Below are 23,410 nucleotides of genomic sequence, written 5' to 3'. Positions count from 1 at the left end.
AGACTGCTCTTTAGTCAATCTCGGAAACTAAAACATTCACTAAAATAGTGCAGTTGTACACATCCTTGAAGGAAATGGATTTTGTATAAATAAGACCTATTTTAAATAAATAAAAATATTGCTTCACTTTCATAAGTTGAATTCTGAGATGATGACAAAATGTCCAAAAGAAGAGGTGTTATATATTTGGGAAGAGAGCTACTGCTCAGGATTGATATGTAGATTTAAAAGCCATTGACTGTGATAGGAAAGGTGGATGTTCATTAGAGGTTACTGGATATATATTTTTTAACTTCTGATTTCTAATCATTGACATTAGCAGGTGATGATTTCTATGTATGGGCTTCTCCAGTGGCTCAGTGAGTAAAGAACCCACCTTCAATGCATTTGACACAGGGGATGCAAGTTCAACTTCTCTCTTGGGAAGATCCCCTGGAGAAGGGCATGGCAACCCACTCCAGTATTATTGTCTGGAGAATCCCATGGACAGAGGGGCCTGATGGGATACAATCCATAGGGTTGCAGAGTTGGACACGATTAAGCATACATGTACATATGACTTTTATACATAAATAGTTAAAAGGAGGTTGAAAAACCAGGGTTTGTGATTTTTTTGTCTTCCACCTAATTTTGCCTGCCACATAATCAAAGTCACTACCTGTGAAAATATTTTGAAGATATATTTCAGTTTGGGGGATAAACAATCTAATTTTAACCACTCTTTTAGCATCAATTTTTATTCTTACAGTCGTGCTTCTCTGTGTTTTATGACACCACCTCTCTATTTCCTTATATGAGAAATCTGAAGTATTTAACCTCATCAATCTGAATGCCTAGTTCATATCATTCATCAGGATGTTTAATTAAAGTACATACCATATCTTGAACAAAATGTGCTGTTCTACTTACCAGGCAATTGAGGCAAAATAATAATAATAATTCCTTCAGGGGATGAATCAAGCCTACTTCAAGCCACATGGATTTGATAATCCAAAGCAAGATGTTTTATAATTCCTATTTCATTTTTGTTCTTCCCTCCTATCTTTAAACTCAGTTACGTCCTCCTGTATTTCAGCATCCTTGAGGTAACTATTCAGGCCCATAAGCTAAAATTTGCTTTAGAACAAAGGTCGTGGACTTAACTGAGTCAACTTTCTGTAAATTTTGAATCTTTGTACTGGTGTTGTCTTGCATAATTGAAATGTGTCTTAATAACATGTGTTAATGGAAGTATTTAAAGAGAGGCTAGTTGCCCACTTATTTTAAATATGTGGGAAATATTTGAACCAAATCAGTGGCCCCTAAATGATGGTTCAAGGACAATTGCTGGGTTGGCTATGTCTTAATAATATAGAGACCTTTTAAAAATACAAATTCCAAGCCTTAAATACTGACTCAGAATTTCTGGGGGAGACACCGGGAAGTCTAAGGAAAGCGCTATATATATATATTTAAACTTCCCCAGGTGTGTCTGACAATCAGTGATATTTGTGGTCTACATAAGTTCAGTTCAGTCGCTCAGTCGTGTCCCACTCTTTGCAACCCCGTGAATCACAGCATGCCAGACCTCCCTGTCCGTCACCAACTCCCGGAGTTTACTCAAACTCATGCCCATCGAGTTGGTGATGCCATCCAGTCATCTCATCCTCTGTTGTCCCCTTCTCCTCCTGCCCCCAATCCCTCCCAGCATCAGGGTCTTTTCCAATGAGTCAACTCTTCGCATGAGGTGGCCAAAGTACTGGAGTTTCAGCTTCAGCATCAGTCATTCCAATAAACACCCAGGACTGATCTCCTTTAGGATGGACTGGTTGGATCTCCTTGCAGTCCAAGGGACTCTCAAGAGTTTTCTCCAACACCACAGTTCAAAAGCATCAATTTTTCGGCACTCAGCTTTCTTCACAGTCTAACTCTCACATCCATACATGACCACTGGAAAAACCATAGCCTTGACCAGATGGACCTTAGTTGGCAAAGTGATGTCTTTACTTTTTAATATGCTATCTAGGTTGGTCATAACTTTCCTTCCAAGGAGTAAGCGTCTTTTAATTTCATGGCTGCAATCACCATCTGCAGTGATTTTGGAGCCCAGAAAAATAAAGTCAGCCACTGTTTCCACTGTCTCCCCATCTATTTGCCATGAGGTGATGGAACCAGATGCCATGATCTTAGTTTTCTGAATGTTAAGCTTTAAACCAACTTTTTCACTCTCCTATTTCACTTTCATCAAGAGGCTTTTTAGTTCCTCTTCACTTTCTGCCATAAGGGTGGTGTCATCTGCATATCTGAGGTTATTGATATTTCTCCCGGCAATCTTGATTCCAACTTGTGCTTCTTCCAGCCCAGCATTTCTGTGGTCTACATCAGAGCCTCTCAAATGTTAACATGCCTAAGAATCGCGTGTGGTTCTTCTTAAATTGCTGATTGTTATGCAGCATGTCCCAGGTGGGACTTGAGATTCTTCTGCATTTCTAATAAACTCTTAAGCAATGCTGATTCATGGATCATATTTTGAGTAGTAAGGAGCTAGATTACCTCTCAGATTCCTTCTAGCTATACTCTCTTGTGATTCTAAAGTGCCTTATGGAACTTGTATCTATCACCCTTACTCATGTCAGAACTTTCCATTAAAGGTAATGGATTTTTCTACACATAAGCTTTTTTTGTTTTTGCAAAAACAAGATTTTTTAAATTAAATTTTATTTTAATTAAATTTAAAAAATTAAATTATTTTTAATTAAATATTTTTAAATTTTTTATTTTTGCAAGACAATAATTGGCTTACTTTTTTTTTTTCATTTGCAGTTCTGACTTTGTTTTCAACATATAACTGAGAAAGTCCCAGGAAGCTGACTCATCCAAGTCAATCATCTCTGAAGAGTTTTAGTCACACTGAGTACTAGAGGAAACCTTTCTTCTATGTGAGCCAAAAGAAAGAGAAAAACAACCTGCCAAACACCAGTAAAGAGATGACTATCATCATATGGGAATTTGAAGAGCTTCTATATAGCACATTCATGATCCAAATGGGAGAGGATCTACTGTCATGATGTCTCAGAAGGCCTTCTAACTGAGTAACAAGAAGGGGAAATTATAACAGCTTGTCATCTGTGCTTGCACATTAGACTTCCATGTAGTTAATGTAGACAAATTCAAAGCAAACATGCAGATAGTTCTTTGAAAAGCCCCCAAATCATGTCTAGAAGCTCTGACCAATGCAATAAAAAGGAGGTTATTCTATATTCAGTTTCTCCAGCCCACCGATGATCAATCTTTTAGAAAGAACAGTAGTAGATTGTAAATTTAGATTTTTAACCACCATTTAGCAAAGGCAGCTTCTCTAGAAACAAACATGACTGCTAATGACACATGTGCTGAGATCAGTAGAGACAATACAGACTTCCGATACTTCATCTATGCTGTGACATACACTGTTATTCTTGTGCCAGGTCTCATAGGGAACATATTAGCCTTGTGGGTATTTTATGGCTATATGAAAGAAACCAAACGGGCTGTGATATTCATGATAAACCTGGCCATTGCTGACTTACTACAAGTCCTCTCCTTGCCCCTGAGGATCTTTTACTATTTGAATCATGACTGGCCATTCGGGTCTGGCCTCTGCATGTTTTGTTTCTACCTGAAGTATGTCAACATGTATGCAAGCATCTACTTCTTGGTCTGCATCAGTGTGCGAAGATTTTGGTTTCTCCTGTACCCCTTTCGCTTCCATGACTGTAAACAAAAGTATGACCTATACATCAGCATTTCTGGCTGGTTGATAATCTGCCTTGCCTGTCTGCTATTTCCTCTCCTCAGAAGCAATGATGACACCCCTAGCCACGGAACCAAATGCTTTGTGGATCTTCCTACCAGAAATGTCAATCTAGCTCAGTCTGTTGTCATGATGACCATTGGCGAGTTGATTGGGTTTATCACTCCTCTTCTGATTGTCCTGTTTTGCACCTGGAAGACAGTTTTATCACTGCAAGATAAATATCCTGTTGCACAAGACCTTGGAGAGAAAAAGAAAGCCTTGAAGATGATTCTAACCTGTGCAGGAGTTTTCCTAATTTGCTTTGCACCTTATCACTTCAGTTTTCCCTTAGATTTCCTGGTCAAGTCCAATGAAATTAAAAGCTGCCTAGCCAGAAGGGTGATTCTAATATTTCATTCTGTTGCCTTGTGTCTTGCCAGTCTGAATTCCTGCCTTGACCCAATCATATACTATTTTACCACTGATGAGTTCAGAAGACGGCTTTCAAGACAAGATTTGCATGATAACATAAAACTCCATGAAAAATCACTTGTGAGCAACAATACCACATCTATCTTGTCAACTGAATTATGTTAAAAAAAAATGGATGTGGACTGAAGTATATTAGAACATATTTGCAATACTCCAAGCTACTGGGAAGTAATCACAGCAAGCACTCCAAGCTTTTCAGTTATGCTCTATCTTACCTATATGAAGATTTCACGTCATCATAACACAATCTATTTAGAGCATTATATTCCACTATCATTGATGTTGAGGTATCCATGTAGTAATCTGTCATCAAGTCTTTAAGATTTAAGCTCTAAAATTTCAGTGACATACTATATGCACATGCTTTCAGCAGAAGTCAGTTTTATCTGTGAACCTAAGACACAGAGAGACTATTAGCTTGAACTTATTATAAGCACTTGGTTTTGTTACAATGGACACTGGATTTCTTTATATTTACAAATAATGTAGTTGTCTATTTATACTAGTAATCACAGTTTATATCCCAATATCATATTTTAGTTGTCTTTAATTAAGTAAGATAGACAATATACTATTTTGTGAAACAGTGTTATAAGCACGGACCTTTTTTATCTCCTATATGTGATTATACTCCTGAGTTTGAAGACTCAAATAGCTATTTCCTTCATTTAAGTATCAGTATGAAAAATCATCTATCACATCTATTAACAGAATGAAAATCTGAACTCAGGCCTCTGATATATTTAAAATAAAAACAAGAAACTAATTCACATACTCTCTATGACTGTATATTGACATATTTAATCTATCCAGGACAGGTAGCTTGTCAAAATTCATATAATGTGACCCACATTGTCATTAATGGTCCAGGAAAAAGCAGATACATGATAATCACAGTTCTGATTCTCTTAAACTATTTCCAGACAGCATCTCTGAAGATATATATATATATATATATATATATATATATATATATATATATATTCTTATTCTTTCTTATATATATATATATCTTTCAAATAAAGAAAGTGTCTACTATGCTTCTAGAGTGACACTGAGGTACCTGAGAGGTTATTGCACTTTCTGAGCCTATACAAGAAGCAATGCACTAAGTTTAAGCCAGAGCAAAAAGACACAAGTTATTTTTTACTTTTAAGTGGCAACTATCAGGCTGCATTCACAAGCCAGAGTAAGGGCTAGAGGCAGACAGGCATGTAGACTCTAGAGTCCTCAGTAATTTTTTTAGTCCAGCTTTGCTCCAGTCATACTATTTTAAGGCCAGTGCAGCCTCTTCCAAGGCAGCTAGGAAAGTCAATTTTTGCCCTGTTGAGAAAAGTGCAGAAGATTAACTTTGGTGACATTGGGCACCTATTAAAACGCCTTGCCTACTAATACCTGTTTAGAACTAGTATACAAGAAACAGACCCAGAATATGAGTAGCAATTAAACCTGAGGTCTTAAGTATTAGAATACTCTGAAAAATATTTTGGCAAACAGCTCTAACTTTTAAAACATGCTTTAATTAAAATCTGTGCAGTGTATAACACACAGATAATTTTGGCCTGGAAGGAATGTGAAAATCAAAGAAGAGCTCCATCATATTTACAGGAAAGGAGTTATTTTAGACACACAGTTATGATATTGATATGTTTGGGGGGATTAGTGAAATAAAAGTGAATTCTAACATCTTAGACGAATGGAAAATTTTCTAATGTTTTCTCTAAAGTGTTGATTTGCTTGTACTTAGTTATTAAAATATTATCCTGTTAGAAGACTGACTTTGTACTGCTAGCAATAGTGTATGTATCTATCTCCTAATTGTTCATTGTAAGGTACATATTTTGATGTGCTAAATGAGCTCTGAAAGAATGTTAAATTGTGTTTTAAAATGAGTAACTGTAACTATGTCTAGTCTATTTGCTTTAAAGTGATTTGGTTTGACCATAATTTAGTGTTGTAATGGGATCAGAAGTAATAATTTTGTGGGTACTTGTAATGAGAAACTTGTCTATATATGTTTACTAGTTTCTATATTATTATGAACTACACTTTTAGGGTCATTTGGGAGAGACCTCTGATTTAATTTCATTAATGTATTAATTTCACTTTAAACATACCTGTTATCTTAAAGAGGAAAAAGTATTTCCAGGATATTACTGAAGTTCTTAGAGGAAATGTTGAGGTTAGAGCCCATTTACGAAGCAGTCCAGGAGTCCTTGAAAATTATTTATATCATTTGAGAAAAGTACGGAGAGAACAAGTGTCCAGTATTCTTATGCTGCTTAGCTAAGAACCACCCCTTCTCTTTAGGTTTGCCCATCTAAGTTTGTATTCAATGTTGTGATTTACTTTATTAACCCCGTTTCCCCATGAATATGCTTTGCCTTCTATTTCCTTGTTGTAGTCAGTAACTGATCAGTCTATTCACACTAAGGTACTAAGGACTAATGTTAGATTAATATTAATTTTGCCTAGGAATATCTGAATTCTAGGCCTTAGGGATGAATTTTATCTCAAAGTGTAAATATTTTGTTTCAATGGAGTGATCAAAAACACCAAAACAGACTAGAAAGAACAATATTTTGAAGAAAGTGGGTCTTAACAACAGTGCCTTTCAGATTACATATGGTAAGTAAACACCTACTTTGCTTACCATGATGGGGTATTTATTATACTAATACCTGGCCTATACTAAGTTTAGGCCAAAGCAAACAGATACAAGTTATTTTTTACTTTTAAGTGGCAACTATCAGGCTACTTTCACAAGCCAGAGTAAGGTTTAGAGGCAGCCAGGCATGTAGACTCTAGAGTCCTCAGTAATTTTTCTGGTCCAGCTTTGTTCCAGGCATACTATTCTAAGGCCAGTACAGCCTCTCCCAAGGCAGCTGGGACTGACTGGAGTGATTTTCATGTTATTATTATTCTTATTATTGCTATTATTATTATATCCAAATGATGTATACATTTTCATTGTCACTTGGTTAAGCAACCAATTCTATTAACCTGCAATTCCATGAAAAGGAACCATCTGCCCTATGGACAACAGAACAAACTATGTTGGTCTGAAAGGATGCATAAGTGGAACTCTTGTGCAACTTCATTTTTATGTCATCTTTTTGTTTTTATTCCCAATACACTGTGAAAATGTTCCTTTGTAATGTATTTATATTTATAATTTATAATACACATTTTCATAATAAAGATGATCTTTGTATTTGCATAAAAAATTCTGTCTCCAGAATTCCACGTATATATAGCCAGTTTTTCAGCAGACTGATGTAATTGAGAATCTTTGTCAGTGTTCTCACCTACATGGATATTAAGTTCTCTGAGGCTCTACTCTCCCTTTCTCTCTGGAGTGTTGCATGCTATTCTCAAATGGAAAGAAAAACCACTTCCCCAACCTACCTTACACGTGCCCTCCACTTTTCCCATAAACAGAATACTGCTGATACTCCAGTATCTTCTTTTTTGCAGGAACTTCAGAAGCAAAACTGAGAGGAAGATACTGGGGTGAGAGTGATAGGCCTAATTACAGCCCACCCCCATGAAGGAGCAATTCATCTAATCTAACAGAGCGTTCCCAAAACGCTCTGCTAAGATTATTCCCCATTCTCACTTGTTGACCAAGTTATTCTAATGACTTAAATACTTGTACCTGTTAGAGGATAGTCTTTTGGGAAGAAAAGGAGATGAGGGGAAAGAAGGAATGTTTTCTATTTAGTGTTAAGAATTTTTAAGACCCAATATTTTGATTTTCCTTATAGTTTAGCAGAGGAAAAGCTATCATTCACTGTATCCTTCTGCTCTTACCAAAACATATTTCCATAAACATAATGAAATAAAACAAAAAGTGAAGTCAGGAAAATTGTCTCTGGCTCTCCTCTCATCCTAGTTATCTTTCTTCCACTTTAGCAACTCTCTCATCTCACTATATTCCTAGTGCTTTCAGGAGGTCCAAGTGTCTTCTGAAATAACAAAGTTGTTACAAATTACACATTTTGACTGCTGCAGAAAAAATTTCCTAGAAAGTGGTAAAGGATTTCCTAAGAAGAAATTTCTGATGTTTTGGTAGACTTCAAGAACATAATGGGATTTAAATATAGGACTTGCCCACACTTTAAATGTCCTCAAATAAAGTGCATTCCTCCTATGTGCCTTCCTGAAGCCAATTCAGGAGTGATCCCACTGCCTTCACTGTACCATATTTTGAGGGGAAAAAAATAAAAGATGAATTCTCAAGTAAGTGTGGCTCTTTCAGCTTATTTATTTCTCAACAATTAAAGGATATGATGTGTGTTTGAGGGCTGGGAGGTGAGCTGTAACTTTCCTGAACACAGACCATTTTTTCAGCAGTACTTCCTCACTCTTAACCACTTACTCGATTTTTCCAAGACCATATTTCCTCTACTTTTTGTTGGCTAGGTTCTCTTCATCTAACTCCTTACTGAAAATTTTCTTATTCATCTATAGGCATAGCCCTTATTTAAGGGCTTAAATTTGCCTTCTTGGATATCTTCAAGGAATATCAGAGCAACTGCTCCTTCACGGGGGTGGGCTGTAATTAGGCCTATCACTCTCACCCCAGTATCTTCCTCTCAGTTTTGCTTCTAAAGTTCCTGCAAAAAAGAAGATACTGGAGTATCAGCAGAAACTCTAAGGTCAGGAGTGAGTGGAATGATATATCCAAAATATTGAAAGATAGAAATTACCAACCAAGAAAACTTTATCTGGCAATGGTATCTTTCAGATAAGAGGAAGAAATAAATGTTTCCCTGGACAGTCAATTGCTGAGGGAGTTCACCACCACTAGACATGCCTTGCAAGAAATGTTGAAAATTCTTCAAGCTGAAATGAAAAGACACTAATCAGTGGCGGGAAAACCTATGAAAGTACATGACACACTGGTAAAGATGAAAGTCAGATTCAGAAAACCATAACTCTATATTAGGATGTTGTATTAATTGTTCAATTATAGTAAAAAAAAGGAAGAGAGTAGAAAAAATAACTATAGCTACAATAAGTTGTATTATAAGCAAATACATGGCATAAAAAGAAGTAAATTGTAACATCAATTATATGAAAAAGAAGAGTAAAAGGGTGGAGCTTTTATAGGCATCCAAATATAAGTTTCTATTAACTGAAAACGGACTACTCAGCAACCTAGAATAGATCTACAAAAGACAAAGAAAGCGGAAACAAAGAATACCACCATGGAAACTAACCAATTTATGAAAGTATGTAGAGACAGTGAGAAAACAAAACAATGGAAATACAAAATAGTCAGAAAGTTATTAATAAGATGTTATAAATATGTCCTTACTTAACAATAATTAGTATAAATATAAATAGATTGAACTTATCAATCAAAAGGCACATAGGGACTGGATGGATTTAAAAAAGAAAAACAAGACCCAACTATATACTGCCTGAAAGAGGCCCATTTCAGATTTAAGAATACACATAAACTTGAAGTGAAGAGATGAAAAAAGGTATGAAAGTGGAAACCAAAAGAAAGTGGGGTAGCTATACTTATATCAGACAAAAATGAATTTAAGTAAAGAAAGGACAAGAGACAGATAAGTTAAGATATGCTTCATTAAAATAATGAATTCATCAAGAAGATGTAATAATAATAAATATGTGCACACCAAACATCGAGGTACCTAAATATTTTAAGTAAACACCAATAGCTTTGAAGAGAGAAATAGACAACAATGCAATAATATTAGGGGATTTAATTCGTTGTTATTTAGTCCCTAAGTCGTGGCCAACTATTTTGCGACCCCATGGACTGTAGCCCAACAGACTCCTCTGTCCATGGGATTTCCCAAGCAAAAATACTGGAGTGGGTTGCCATTTTCTTCTCCGAGGAATCTTCCCAACCCAGGGATCAAATCTGCATTGGCAGGCAGATTCTTTACCACCGAGCCACCAGGGAAGCCAGGAAACTTTAATATCCACTTTCAAAAATGGATGAATCATCTAGACAGAAAACCAAGAAAGAAACATTGAATTTAAACCATACATTATACCAAATGAACCTAAAAGACATCTACACAATATTCCATCCAACAACAGCAGAATGCATATTCTTCTCAAGTACACACAAGAGATTCTCAGGGATAGATCGTATAAGATATAAAATAAATCTTAGCAAATGTAAAAAGATTGAAATAATAATATCTAGTATCTCATTTGACCACACATTTCTGATATGAAACTACATATCAACAGGAAAACTGAAAAAAATCTACAAATATGTGGAAACAAGGCAACACACTTCAGAACAACCAATGGGTCAAAGAAGAAATCAAAATGAAAATCAAAGAATATCTAAAGCCATTTGAAAATAGAAATACAAATCACCAAAACCTATGGGACACCACAAAAGCAGTTCTGAGAGGAAAGTTTATAGTGGCAAATGCATACATTAAGTAATTAGAAATATCACAAATAAACAACCTAAAATTGCACTTCAAGGAATTAATAAAATTAGAGCAAAACAAACCCGAAGTTAGGAAAGAGAAGAAAACAATAAAGATCGCAGTGTAAAATAACAAAATGAAGATCAAAAAAAAAAAAAAAAAAGAGAGAGAGAGAGAACGTCAATGAAACCAAGAGTAGATTTTTCAAATAAATACATAAAATAGACAAACCTTTACTGAGACTAAAAAATGAAGAGGGAAGACTCAAATGGATACAATTAGATATAAAAGAGGAGAAACAATAGCTAACCATACAGAAATACATAAGCTTATGAGATCACTATGAAAAGATATGTCATCAGGGAAAAAAAAAGTAGATAACATGGAATAAATGGATAATTGCCTAGAATCATAAAGCCCATCAAAACTGAACTAGGAAGAAATAATATGAACAGACAACAGTACAATATTTGTCCAAAACACAAGGAATTAAGTCAGTAATCAAAAACTTTGAAACATGAGCAATCATGTGTCAACAAATAGGATCACCTAGGAGAAATCGAAAAATTCTTAAAAACATACAACTTATGACTGAATCAGGAAACAATAGAAAATTTGAATCCACCATTTACTACTAAGAAGATTGAATCAGTAAACAAGTCTCTCAGAAAAGAGCAAAATCATATTGCTTCAAAGATGAATTTTAACAAACATATAAAGAAGAATTAACACTAATATTTCTTAAACTATCCCCCCCCAAAAAAATCATAGAGAATGAAACACTCCCAAACTCATCTTGTGAGTTCAGCATTATCTTGATATCAAAACCAGAACACTACTAGAAACAAAAATTATAGGTCAATATCCCTGGAAAATATAGATGGAAATTTTTTTCAATAAAATACTAACAGATTGAATTCATTAGGGCATTAAAAAGATCATTCACCATGATCAAGTGGGACTTATCCCTGAGATGCAAGTATGCATCAATATATGCAAATCAAAAAATGGGCCAAAGAACTAAACAGACATTTCTCCAAAAAAGACACACAGATGGCTAACAAGCATATGAAAAGATTCTCAGCATCACTCATTATCAGAGAAATGCAAATCAAAACAACAATGAAGTACCATCTCATGCCAGTCAGAATGGCTGCTAACAAAAAGTCTACAAACAATAAATGCTGGAGAGGGTGCAGAGAAAAAGGAACCCTCTTACACTGTTGGTGGGAAGGCAAACTAGTACAGCCACTATGGAGAACAGTGTGGAGATTCCTTAAAAAACTGGAAATAGAATTGCCATAGGACCCAGCAATGCCACTGCTGTGCATACAAACCAAGGAAACCAGAACTGAAAGAGACATGTGTACGCCAATGTTCATCGCAGCACTGTTTACAATAGCCACTATATGGAAGCAACCTCAATGTCCATTGGCAGACAAATGGCTAAGAAAGCTGTGGTACATATACACAATATACACTCAACTATTTAAAATAATGCATTTGAATCAGTTCTAATGAGGTGCATGAAACTGGAGCCTATTATATACAGAGCAAAGTAATTCAGAAAGAAAAACACCAATACAGTATATTAACTCATATATATGGAATTTAGAATGATGGTAACGATGACCCTATATGCGAGACATAAAAGAGACACAGATGCAAAGAACAGACTTTCGGACCCTGCGGGAGAAAGCGAGGGTCAGATGATTTGAAAGAATAGCATTGAAACATGTATATTATCATATGTGAAATAGATTGCCAGTCCAGGTTTGATGCATGAAACAGGGTGACCAAGGCTGGTGCACTGAGATGACCCTGAGGGATGGGATGAGGAGGGAGGTGGGAGGGAGGGTCAGGATGGGGGACACATGTACACCCATGGCTGATTCATGTGAATGCATGGCCAAAACCATCATAATATTGTAAAGTAATTAGCCTCCAATTAAAAACAAAAAACATACATGGTCCATTCCAGAGCTGGCGTCTAATGAAGGAAATCAATAGAAAATTATATATATATATATATATATATAAATTAATTAATATCTCACTTTAAGAGACTGAAAGGAAAGAGTCATATGATAATCTCAATAGATGCAAAAAAGTCTTTCAACAAAATTTAACATCCATTCAATTTAACTCTTTATAAAGTTGGCATAGAAGGAGCATACCTCAATAGAATAAAGACCTTATAAGACAAGTGCACAGCTAACATCATACTCGATGGTGAAAGATTGAGAACTTTTCCTATAAGGTCAAGTACAAAACAGTGGTGAATATTCTCACCACACCTATTCAACACAGTATTAAAAGTCTTAGCTGGAAAAGCCACAGAAGGAAAAAGAAATAAAAGGCATCAAAATTTGAAGGAAATAAGTAAAATAGTCTCTATTGGCAATGATATATATATATATATATATATATATATATATATATATATTTACAATAACACCAAGAGTACTCAGAAATATATTTACCTAAAGAGGTAAAAGATCTCTAACCTAAAAACTACAACACATTGAAGAAAACACAAAGAAAGGGAAAGATACCCAGGTCCAGGGATTGGAGGAATTAATATTAACATGCCTATTCTATCCAAAAGCATCTATGATTCAATGCAATACTTATCAAGATCCCAATTAACTATTTAAAGAATTAGAAAAAAACCTCCTAAAATTTATGTGGAATGACAAAGAACCCTGAATAGCTAAGGAAATTCTGAGAAAAGAACAAGGCAGGTGTCATCACACAGATTTGAAGCTATACTCTTAAGGTATAGTCATCAAAAGAGTATGGAGTTATTATAAAACAGACAAATAGATAAGTGTAACAAAATCAAGAGCACAGAAATAAATCCAACTATATATAGTCAACTGATATTTGACTAGAAATTTGAGAACTCATTAGAAAAAATGATAGTCTTTTCATTCATTGGTCCTGGGATATTCACATGTATAAGAATGAAACTGGACCAGTGTCTTACAGCACTTGTAAAAGTTAACTAAAAATGTATAAAAGAATTAAATGTAAGACCTGAAACAACAAGAATGCTTGAAAAAGCAGGAATAAAACTCTTTGGCCTGGGTCTTGTAATGTTTTTTATAACACCTAATGTAGAAGCAATAAAATAAAAATAAACAAGTGGAACTACACTAAACTAAAAAGATTCTGCACAGCAAAAGAGATCATCAACAAATTGAAAAAAGAAACTGCAGAATGAAAAAAAAATTTGCAAACCATATAGCTGATAAGGGGTTAATATACAAAATATATAAAGAATACATACAACTAAAAACAAGCAAAAAAAGCAGACAAAAGTATCCCAGTTTAAAAAAAAAATAGAGCTAAGAACCTGAGTAGATATTTCTCCAAAGAAAATACATGAAATGCTATTAGGTACATAAAACAATGCTCAACATTACTAGTCATTAGGACAGAGCAAATTAAAATCACAATGAGATATCACCTCAGTCCTGTTAGAATGGCCATCATTAAATGGACAAGAGAAAACAAACGCTGGCCTGGATGTGGAGAAAAGGGAACACGTGTGCACTATTAATGAAATTGTAAGTTGGTGCCATCACTATAGAAAACAGTATGAAGGATCCTCAAAAAAATAAAACAAAACAAAACAGAACTGTGATATAATATGATCTGGCAATTCTATTTCTTAGAATATATCCAATGAAGATAAAAACAGTGTCTCAAAAAGATATCTGCCCTCTTATGTTAATAGCAGCATTACTTACAATAACCAAGACACGGAAATAACCTGTGTCCACTGATGGGTATACTGATAAAGAAGTTGCTTTATATATCTGTAAAAATTAATACCACTATTTTTCAAAGTCTTCCAAAAAGTTGAAGAGGAGGAAACACCTCCAAATTCATTCTATGGGGTCAGTATTACCCAGATAACAAAGCCAGATAATGACACTACAAGAAATGAAGACTATAGACCAAGATCAGTGATGAACACAGATGAAAAAATTCTTAATAAAATATCAGCAAACCAAATTTAATAACTCATTAAAAGAATTATACACCATGACTAATAGTAAATGCGATACACCACATTAATAGAATGAAAGACAAATTTTATATGTTCATTTCAATAGATTCAGAAAAAAAAATTGACAGAATACACAATTCTTTTATGATAAATGTTCTCTACAGATTGGGTAGAGAAAGGACACATCCTAACACAATAAAGGTCATAAACTACGAACCCGTAGCTAACATTATATTCAGTGGAGAAAATTGAAAGCATTTTCTCTAAGATCAGGAGCAAGATAAAGGTGCCTTCTCTCTCCATTCTTATTCAACATAGTACTAGAAATCCATGCTAGAGCAATCAGCTAAGATAAATATTATAAAAAGCATTTGAACTGGAAAGAAAGAACCAAAATTGTCACTATTTGCTAATGATATGACTTTATGTTGACATCCTCAAATATCAACTAAAAGCATATAGGATATAATCAATGGATTTTGCAAACTTGCAGAAAGTAAAATCAATACACAAAAATCAGGTGATTTTCTATACATTAACAATAAGAGATCTGAAAAATAAAGTTTTAAAAATATCCAATTCACAATAGCATCAAACACAATGAAACATTTAAGAGTAAAATTATCCAAGGAAGTGAAAGGTTTGTGCAATAAAAAAAAAAAAAAATGAGACCTTCCTGAAAGAAATTGAACAAGACACAAAAATGGAAGGATATTTTGTTTTCATGGATTGGAAGAGTTAATATTGCTCACTCAAAATGTCCATGCTACCAAAGTCATCTACAGATCCAATGCAACCTCTATCAAAGTTCCAATGATTTATTTTACAGAAATAGAAAAACAATTGTAAAACCTGTAAGGAAGCACAAAAGATCATAAATAGCCAGAGCAATCATAAGGAAGAATAAGAAAACCCAAGTCATCAGGCATCCTGATTTTAAAATACTAAAGTCATATGGTACTGGCAAAAAAAAAAAAAAAAAAGAGACACATAAATCAATGGAACTGAAATCCAGAATTAGACCCCTACATAAACGGTAAGCTAATATTTGATAAGGAAACCAGGAGCATCCAATGGGGAAAGGACAGTCTCGTCAAGAAATGGTGGTGGGGAAAACTGGCTAACCAACAGAAGGAAAAACGAATTTCTGTCCTTATATAACTCATTAAAAATATTTTTTTCATTTATTTTTATTTGTTGGAGGCTAATTACTTTACAATATTGTAGTGGTTTTTGCCATACATTGACATGAATCAGCCATGGATTTACATGTGTTCCCCATCCAGAAGCCCCCTTCCACCTCCTTCCCCATACCATCCCTCTGGGTCATCCAAGTGTACCAGCCCCGAGCACTTGTCTCATGCATCCAACCTGGACTGGCGATATGTTTCACACTTGATAATATACATGTTTCGATGCTGTTCTCTCAGATCATCCCACCCTCGCCTTCTCCCACAGAGTCCAAAAGTCTGTTCTGTGCATCTGTGTCTCTTTTTCTGTCTTGCATATAGGGTTATCGTTACCATCTTTCTAAATTCCAGATATATGCATTAGTATACTGTATTGGTGCTTATCTTTCTGGCTTACTCTATTCTGTATAATGGGCTCCAGTTTCATCCATCTCATTAGAACTACTTCAAATGTATTATTTTTAATGGCTGAGTAATATTCCATCTTGTATATGTACCACAGTTTTCTTATCCATTTGTCTGCTGATGGGCATCTAGGTTGCTTCCATGTCCTGGCTATTACAAACAGTGCTGCGATGAACATTGGGGTACACGTGTCTCTTTCAGATATGGTTTTCTCCGTTTGTATGCCCAGGAGTGGGATTTCTGGGTCATATGGCAGTTCTATTTCCAGTTTTTTTTTTTCATTTATTTTTATTAGTTGGAGGCTAATTACTTTACAATATTGTAGTGGGTATTTTCAGTTTTTTAAGGAATCTCCACACTGTTCTCCATAGTGGCTGTACTAGTTTGCATTCCCACCAACAGTGTAAGAGGGTTCCCTTTTCTCCACACCCTCTCCAGCATTTATTCCTTGTAGACTTTTTGATAGCAGCCATTCTGACTGGTGTGTAATGGTACCTCATTGCGGTTTTGATTTGCATTTCTCTGATAATGAGTGATGTTGAGCATCTTTTCATGTGTTTGTTAGCCATCTGTATGTCTTCTTTGGAGAAATGTCTGTTTAGACCTTTGGCCCACTTTTTTGATTGGGTCATTTATTTTTCTGGAATTGAGCTGCAGGAGTTGCTTGTATATTTTGAGATCATTCAAAAATATTAAATCAAAATGGATCGAAGCCTTAAAATATAAGGCCTGAAAATGTAAACATTTTAGAAGAAAACAGGAAAAACTCTCCTTGATATTTGTCTTGAAAATGTTTTTTTGGGTACAGCACCAAAATCTCAATCAAAAGAAAAAAAATCAATAAATGGGACTACATGAAATAAAATTTTCTGAAAAACGAAAGAAACAATAGCAAAATGAAAAAGCAACCTGCAGAACTGGAGAAAATTTTTACAGACAATGAATTGGATCAGGAGTTAATATCCAAAATTTATAAAGAACTCATTCAATTAATTCATTATAAAAAATCTGATTCAAAAATGGGAGGAGGAGATATACTTTTGTCCAAAAGGCCAACAAGTATACGAAAATGTGTTTAACTTTGCTAATCACGAGGGCAATGAAAATGAAAACTAGATGAGATATCACCTCAGACCTGTAAAAATAATGATTACCATGAAGACAAGAGAAAACAAGTATTGATTAACAAGGATGTGGAGAAAATGAACTGCTTGTGCACTGTTGGTGGGGTTGTAAACTGATTCAGCTACTATGGAGAAGAGCATTTCTATGCCTCAAAAGCTAAAAACAGAACTACCACATATTCCAACAAGACCACTTCTGGGTATATCAGTTCAGTTCAGTAATTCAGTTGTGTCTAACTCTTTGTGACCCCGTGGAATGCAGCATGCCAGGCTTTCCTGTCCATCACCAACTCCCAGAACTTGCTCAAACTCATGTCCATCGAATCAGTGATGCCATCCAACCACCTCATTCTCTGTTGTCCCCTTCTCCTCCTGCCTTTAATCTTTCCCAGCATCAGGTTCTTTTCCAATGAGTCAACTCTTCACATCAGGTGGTCAAATATTGGAGCTTCAGCTTCAGCATCTGTCCTTCCAATGAATATTCAGGACTAATTTCCTTTAGGATGGACTGGTTGGATCTCCTTGCAGTTCAAGGGACTCTCAAAAGTCTTCTCCAACACTGCAGTTCAAAGCATCAATTCTTAGGTGATCAGCTTTCTTTATGGTCCAACACTCACAACCATACATGACTATGGGAAAAACCATAGCTTTGACTAGACATACCTTTGTCGGCAAAATAATGTCTCTGCTTTTTAATATACTGTCTAGGCTTGTCATAGCTTTTCTTCCAAGGAGCAAGCGTCTTTTAACTTCATGGCTGCAGTCACCATCTGCAGTGATTGCGGAGCCCAAGAAAATAAAGTCTGTCACTGTTTCCACTGTTTCCTCATCTATTTGCCATGAAGTGATGGGACTAGATGCCATGATCTTAGTTTTTTGAATGTTGAGTTTTAAGCCAACTTTTTCACTCTCCTCTTTCACTTTCATCAAGAGGCTCTTCAGTCCCTCTTCACTTTCTGCCAAAAGGGTGGTGTCATCTGGGCATATACTTAAATTAAATGATAACTGATTATCAAAGAGATATACACAGTCCTATATTTATTGCAGCATTATTCACTGTAGTCTAGATATGGACATAACTTTTGTCTGTCAACAAAATAATCAATAAAGAATATATATATATATATATATATATATATATATACGTATTATATGCTGAAGAAAATGAGCAAGGCATACATATATATTTACATATATGTTATTCTATTCTGGTACTAAAAATGGAAATTCTGCCATTTACAACAATGTGGATGGACCTTAAGGACATCATGTTAAGTAATACAGAGGAAGATTGATACTATGTGACTTCTCTTCTATGTGGAATCTAAAAAAGAAATGAAAATCATTAAGTCAGACAGTAAAATGGTAGAACCAGGAGCTGCAAGGTGGCGAAACCGGAGCGATGTTTTTTAAAGATACATATGTGCAACTAGTAGATAAACAAGTCCTGGAGACCTATACACAGTATAGTGATTACAAACAACAAAACTGTATTATAAACATTAAACTTGCTAAAAGATTACATCTTCATCCTACCACATGAAGAAATGTTAATCACGTGATGTGATAAACTTTTTTTTTAATGCTCCAATGGCAATTACATTGCAATTAAATGTATCAAATCACTATATTTTATACTTTAAACTTACATAATGTTATATGTCAAGTATATCTCAGTAAAAATACATATTTTGAAAAGGAAAACAGACAATGAGGGTAAATAAGTTGAACTCTGTTATCTCATATTCTACTGTTTGAAATTCTGTATCAACAGACAATTTTTGCTTTATAGCATACAAAAACAGTTTAGATTTATTGTTTATCATAAAGACTTTGCAAGATCTTCTGGTGCCATCAAACTTATCTAAGAGGAAACATATTCATTTAATTTTTTTGCATTATGTGTATTTTCTTGTGTTGGTTTGACTATATGTATATATATGGTTTTTCTCCTTGTCCCTTGCACAGAACTTCAAATACTGTTGGGGTTTCCAGAATGTACTAGTATATTTGTTATGCTGATAAATTAACTTATGAAGGAGTACCTAGATAGCTTCATAACAGGGGGTGGGTCACCAAAAAAGAGCAATTATATGATTAGAATGTTGGAACTCTGAGTCAGACTAATGTTCAGAATGGGAAGAGAGGCTGCAGATTCAATTCAATAACTTGACAACTTAATCAGCCATGCCTTCATAATTAAAACTGGAAAAAAATATCTGAAAGTTGAGATTTGGAGGAGATTCTTTGTTAGTGGACATATTGAGATCCTGGGAAGCTAGCACTCTCTGACTCTACTTGAACAGAAACTCTTGCACTCAGAACCCTCCCAGACCTCACCCTATGTATCCTTATCTGGATACACATATGTATGCTGCTGCTGTTGCTAAGTCGCTTCAGTCGTGTCCAACTTTGTGTGACCCCATAGACGGCAGCCCGCCAGGCTCCCCTATCCCTGGGATTCTCCAGGCAAGAACACTGGAGTGGGTTGCCATTTCCTTCTCCAGTGCATGAAAGTGAAAAGTGAAAGTGAAGTCATTCAGTCATGTCAGACTCATAGCGACCCCATGGACTGCAGTGTACCAGGCTCCTCCGTCCATGGGATTTCCAGTCAAGAGGACTGGAGTGGGGTGCCATTGCCTTCTCTGACGCATATGTATATTTTATAACAAAATAATAATTGTAGGCAGAACACTTTCTTGAATTCCGAATCATTCTAGTGAATTATTTAGCCTAGGGGCATTGTTGGAGGCCCCAACTTTGTGGCCAGCTGAACAGAAGTGGCATCACTTGAACATATATGAAACTTGTGGTTAGCTTCTGAAGTGTTGGTGGTCTTATGAAGGACTTGATCTTGTGGGGCCTGTGTTAACTTTGTGTAGTATCATAATTGAACTGTAGGATAACTTGTTTGTGTCAGAAAATTGGTGTCAGAGCAATACTGGAAATCTAGATGTTACTATATTTTCACTCTCAACCACATGCAACTTTGAATAGCAAGACCATCCCTATGAACTTATTTGTGTCAGCTAGCAGAGAGCTTGTTAGAACAATTGCTATATTCTGAGATAAATAGTTCTTCTAATGCAAACAAAAATTGAAAGATCTAGTTGATTTAATAATTGCAAGTAACTAAGTTGAAAAATATAATAATAATAAAAAAAAGGAAATTAAGCCAATGTTTTCACCAGTAACCAGTAGCTTAAAATTACTAGTTGACCCAGTGGTTTTTAAAAGTCCAAATTTATTTTCTTGCAGTAGACACAGCTCTGAATCAAGATGTTAATCTTACAAAATAGTGTGATACTTGAATTTTGCATACTTCAAAAACTTAATATCTCCTCAGTGAGAACAAGCTGTTCATCTTGATTTTAAGCTGTCATACTTGGTTGTATTCCAAATCCATTTAAACATGATTTAAAAGCATGGTAAAACCTACACCTGAGGCAAAATGTGTTCTAGAGAATGAGGCCAAGAAGAACATCATAAATGTACCTAACAATGTTAAACAGGGTTAGGGTTAGGTTAGGTTTAGTCACTCAGTCATCTCTGACTCTTGCAACCCCAAGGACTGTAGCCTGCCAGGCTCCTCTGTCCATGAGATTCTCTAGGCAAGAATACTGGAGTGGGTTACCATTTCCTTCTCCAGGGCTCTTCCCAAGCCAGGGGTCGAACCCAGGTCTCCTGCATCACAGGCAGACTCTTTTCCAACTGAGCTACCAGGGAAGCCCCATATTAAATAGAAACTTAAACAAAAAGAATGAACTTCCTCAAAGACGTTGCCTGGGAAGGAAATTCTCTAGTCTTCTGTGAATCCATCCAACCTGATAATTGCTCCCATGGGACCTTGCAGAGGTATTTAGAAAACCATTTTGAAAAATCCAATCACTGCTGGACTTAAGGTAAGAATCATGGAACATTCTAACTCTATTCATCAACTATAATTCTAGTCTATCATTTCTGAATATGTATAAAATACTCCAATCATCCCTTCTTATCTAACAAAAACTATATTGGGTTCTGGATTTGGGGCCTGAACCTGACTTAATAGGTGTAGGGAAATTCCCATCAGTACTGCTGCCATTGCTCAATTTAGGCTCTGAGTTAAGCAAGACAATTGTTTACTAGCAAATCTTCTAAACTGAGATAGTGTAACTGAATGAGGGGTCCAGCTACTCACTGCTCAGAAGCCATTAAAGAGGCCAGGATGGTGAAAAGGAAAGTTTGCTTTATTTTGGACGCTGGCAACCCAGAGTGGACAGGGTGAATGCCTTTTAAAAGTCTGACTTTTCTCCCCTACCCCAAAAATCAGGGAGCAAGTGCTTTTATAGGCTGAGGGAGGCGGCTACATGCAGAAACATGTATCTTGAGATTGGTCATTGGTGATCTGGCCAGCAGCAACTTTATTGTTTCAGGTACAGTTAATCTTCAGTTTGATGGTTGGATTGTTGCCATTTCCTCGAGGCTAATTCTTGGAATTGTGACAGCTTATCTCATGTCTACAGTCTGGTCATTATGTAGTTAACTTTTTCTACCTGGTGGGGTTCCATTATCTATAAGATTGCTCACAGGATATGGCTCAGAATATTATCTATAGTTCTTGAAATGAACTAAAAGTCCTTGACTATGTTCAGTGACTAAACTATCATCATTTGGTCTGCTTTAACTGTTTTTCTTTGTTTCTGCATGTTCTCACTTCTGTGATTAAACTCATTCTTTGGCTAATTTTTTTTCCCCACAGACAAAAGGCAGATTAGGGACATGAGGGGCAAAGACCATAGTGTCCTCAATTTCAATAGTTTACTGCAAATCAGCAGCTTGTATATAATAACCTTGGAAATACAATTTGAATCTTACTTAGCAATATGATTAAATAGTTCATAACTAAAGAGAAGTTTGGGAAATAAAATGTAGCCAGAATAAGAGATGGAATTCTGGGTTGAGCCCTTTTAAGTTTCCTTGTATACTGGTTAGACTCATCACAACCTGTGTCATTGACTTTATTTACTTCTATTAGTTTCAGATACCTCTGGGAATTAATAAACAGTGTCTTCTAAGATTGCTGCTCTAAATATGAAGAGGTAGGGGAAGAAATACAGGTTTCAGAGACAAGAGGGTGACTAAGGATCATTAGAACTGCTGGAGAAGCATGTGCATTTAAAAAAGTAGTTTCTAATAATACAATATACTTAATATAAATAATTTGCAAAGTTTTTTTTTCCTTTAAAGCATTTTTTTTCTTTTTCTTGTTTGACTATGAAAATAAAACAAATTAGTAGACATGATAAGTAAAGTGATCTACAATGTGTTGTACCTTCAACATTAACTAGAATAGAAAAGTTGTAGAAATTCACTTGTCTTAATGCTTGCAGTAATTAAACAGTTAAACATTGAATGAATACCAGGCAACATGGTTTGTGTTAGGCACTAGGGATATGAAGAAAATAACAACAGTTTACGTAATGGTACTTTTTTACCTCATATTTGCTTGCCTCATATTTACCTCAACTTTTATCTCATATTTGCTTCTCAGAGCATCTTAAACCAGTTTCTTCTGTCACAATTTTAGTATTTATCCATCCAATAACAAATATATTTTGACAAGCAACCAGTGCCACGTACTAGCTGGGCACTGTGAGCTTACCATCTAGGTAACTTATGGTCAAAATTATGTACATTTATAGATAAATGTCTGTGTTTAGTTTCCAAGGTGTATATAGATATAGATATATGGCTCAGTGGTAAAGAATCTACCTGCAATGCAGGAGACACAGGTTTGACCCCTGGGTTGAGAAGATCCCCTGGAGAAGGAAACGACAACCCACTCCAGTATTCTTGCCTGGAGAATCCCATGGACAGAGAGCCTGGTGGGCTATAGTCCAGGCGGTCGCAGAGTCAGACACGACTGAAGTGACTTAGCACACATGCGAAGAAGGGCATGAGTCTGCTTTGTATTATTATTATTATTTTTAAAAACAGGGATGAGTCTAAAATGAGGT

At 35.5% G+C, this 23,410-nt stretch overlaps 1 protein-coding gene across 1 annotated transcript in view; it reads left to right on the top strand.

Moving 5' to 3' along the window:
• The window catches only part of GPR174 (G protein-coupled receptor 174), a 45,276-nt gene extending 37,803 nt beyond the window's left edge, over window positions 1-7,473 (top strand). The window contains exon 3 of the mRNA XM_061136264.1: window positions 2,803-7,473. Coding sequence (XP_060992247.1) covers window positions 3,350-4,351 — 1,002 coding nt within the window. The 5' untranslated portion in view covers window positions 2,803-3,349 and the 3' untranslated portion in view covers window positions 4,352-7,473. The remainder of the gene's footprint in view (window positions 1-2,802) is intronic.
• Window positions 7,474-23,410: the final 15,937 nt, after the last annotated feature.

Source organism: Dama dama, chromosome X, assembly GCF_033118175.1.
Source record: "Dama dama isolate Ldn47 chromosome X, ASM3311817v1, whole genome shotgun sequence".
Taxonomy (NCBI): domain Eukaryota; kingdom Metazoa; phylum Chordata; class Mammalia; order Artiodactyla; family Cervidae; genus Dama; species Dama dama.
Note: the sequence above shows the minus strand (reverse complement) of the source record. Positions and strands in the feature narration are given on the sequence as shown.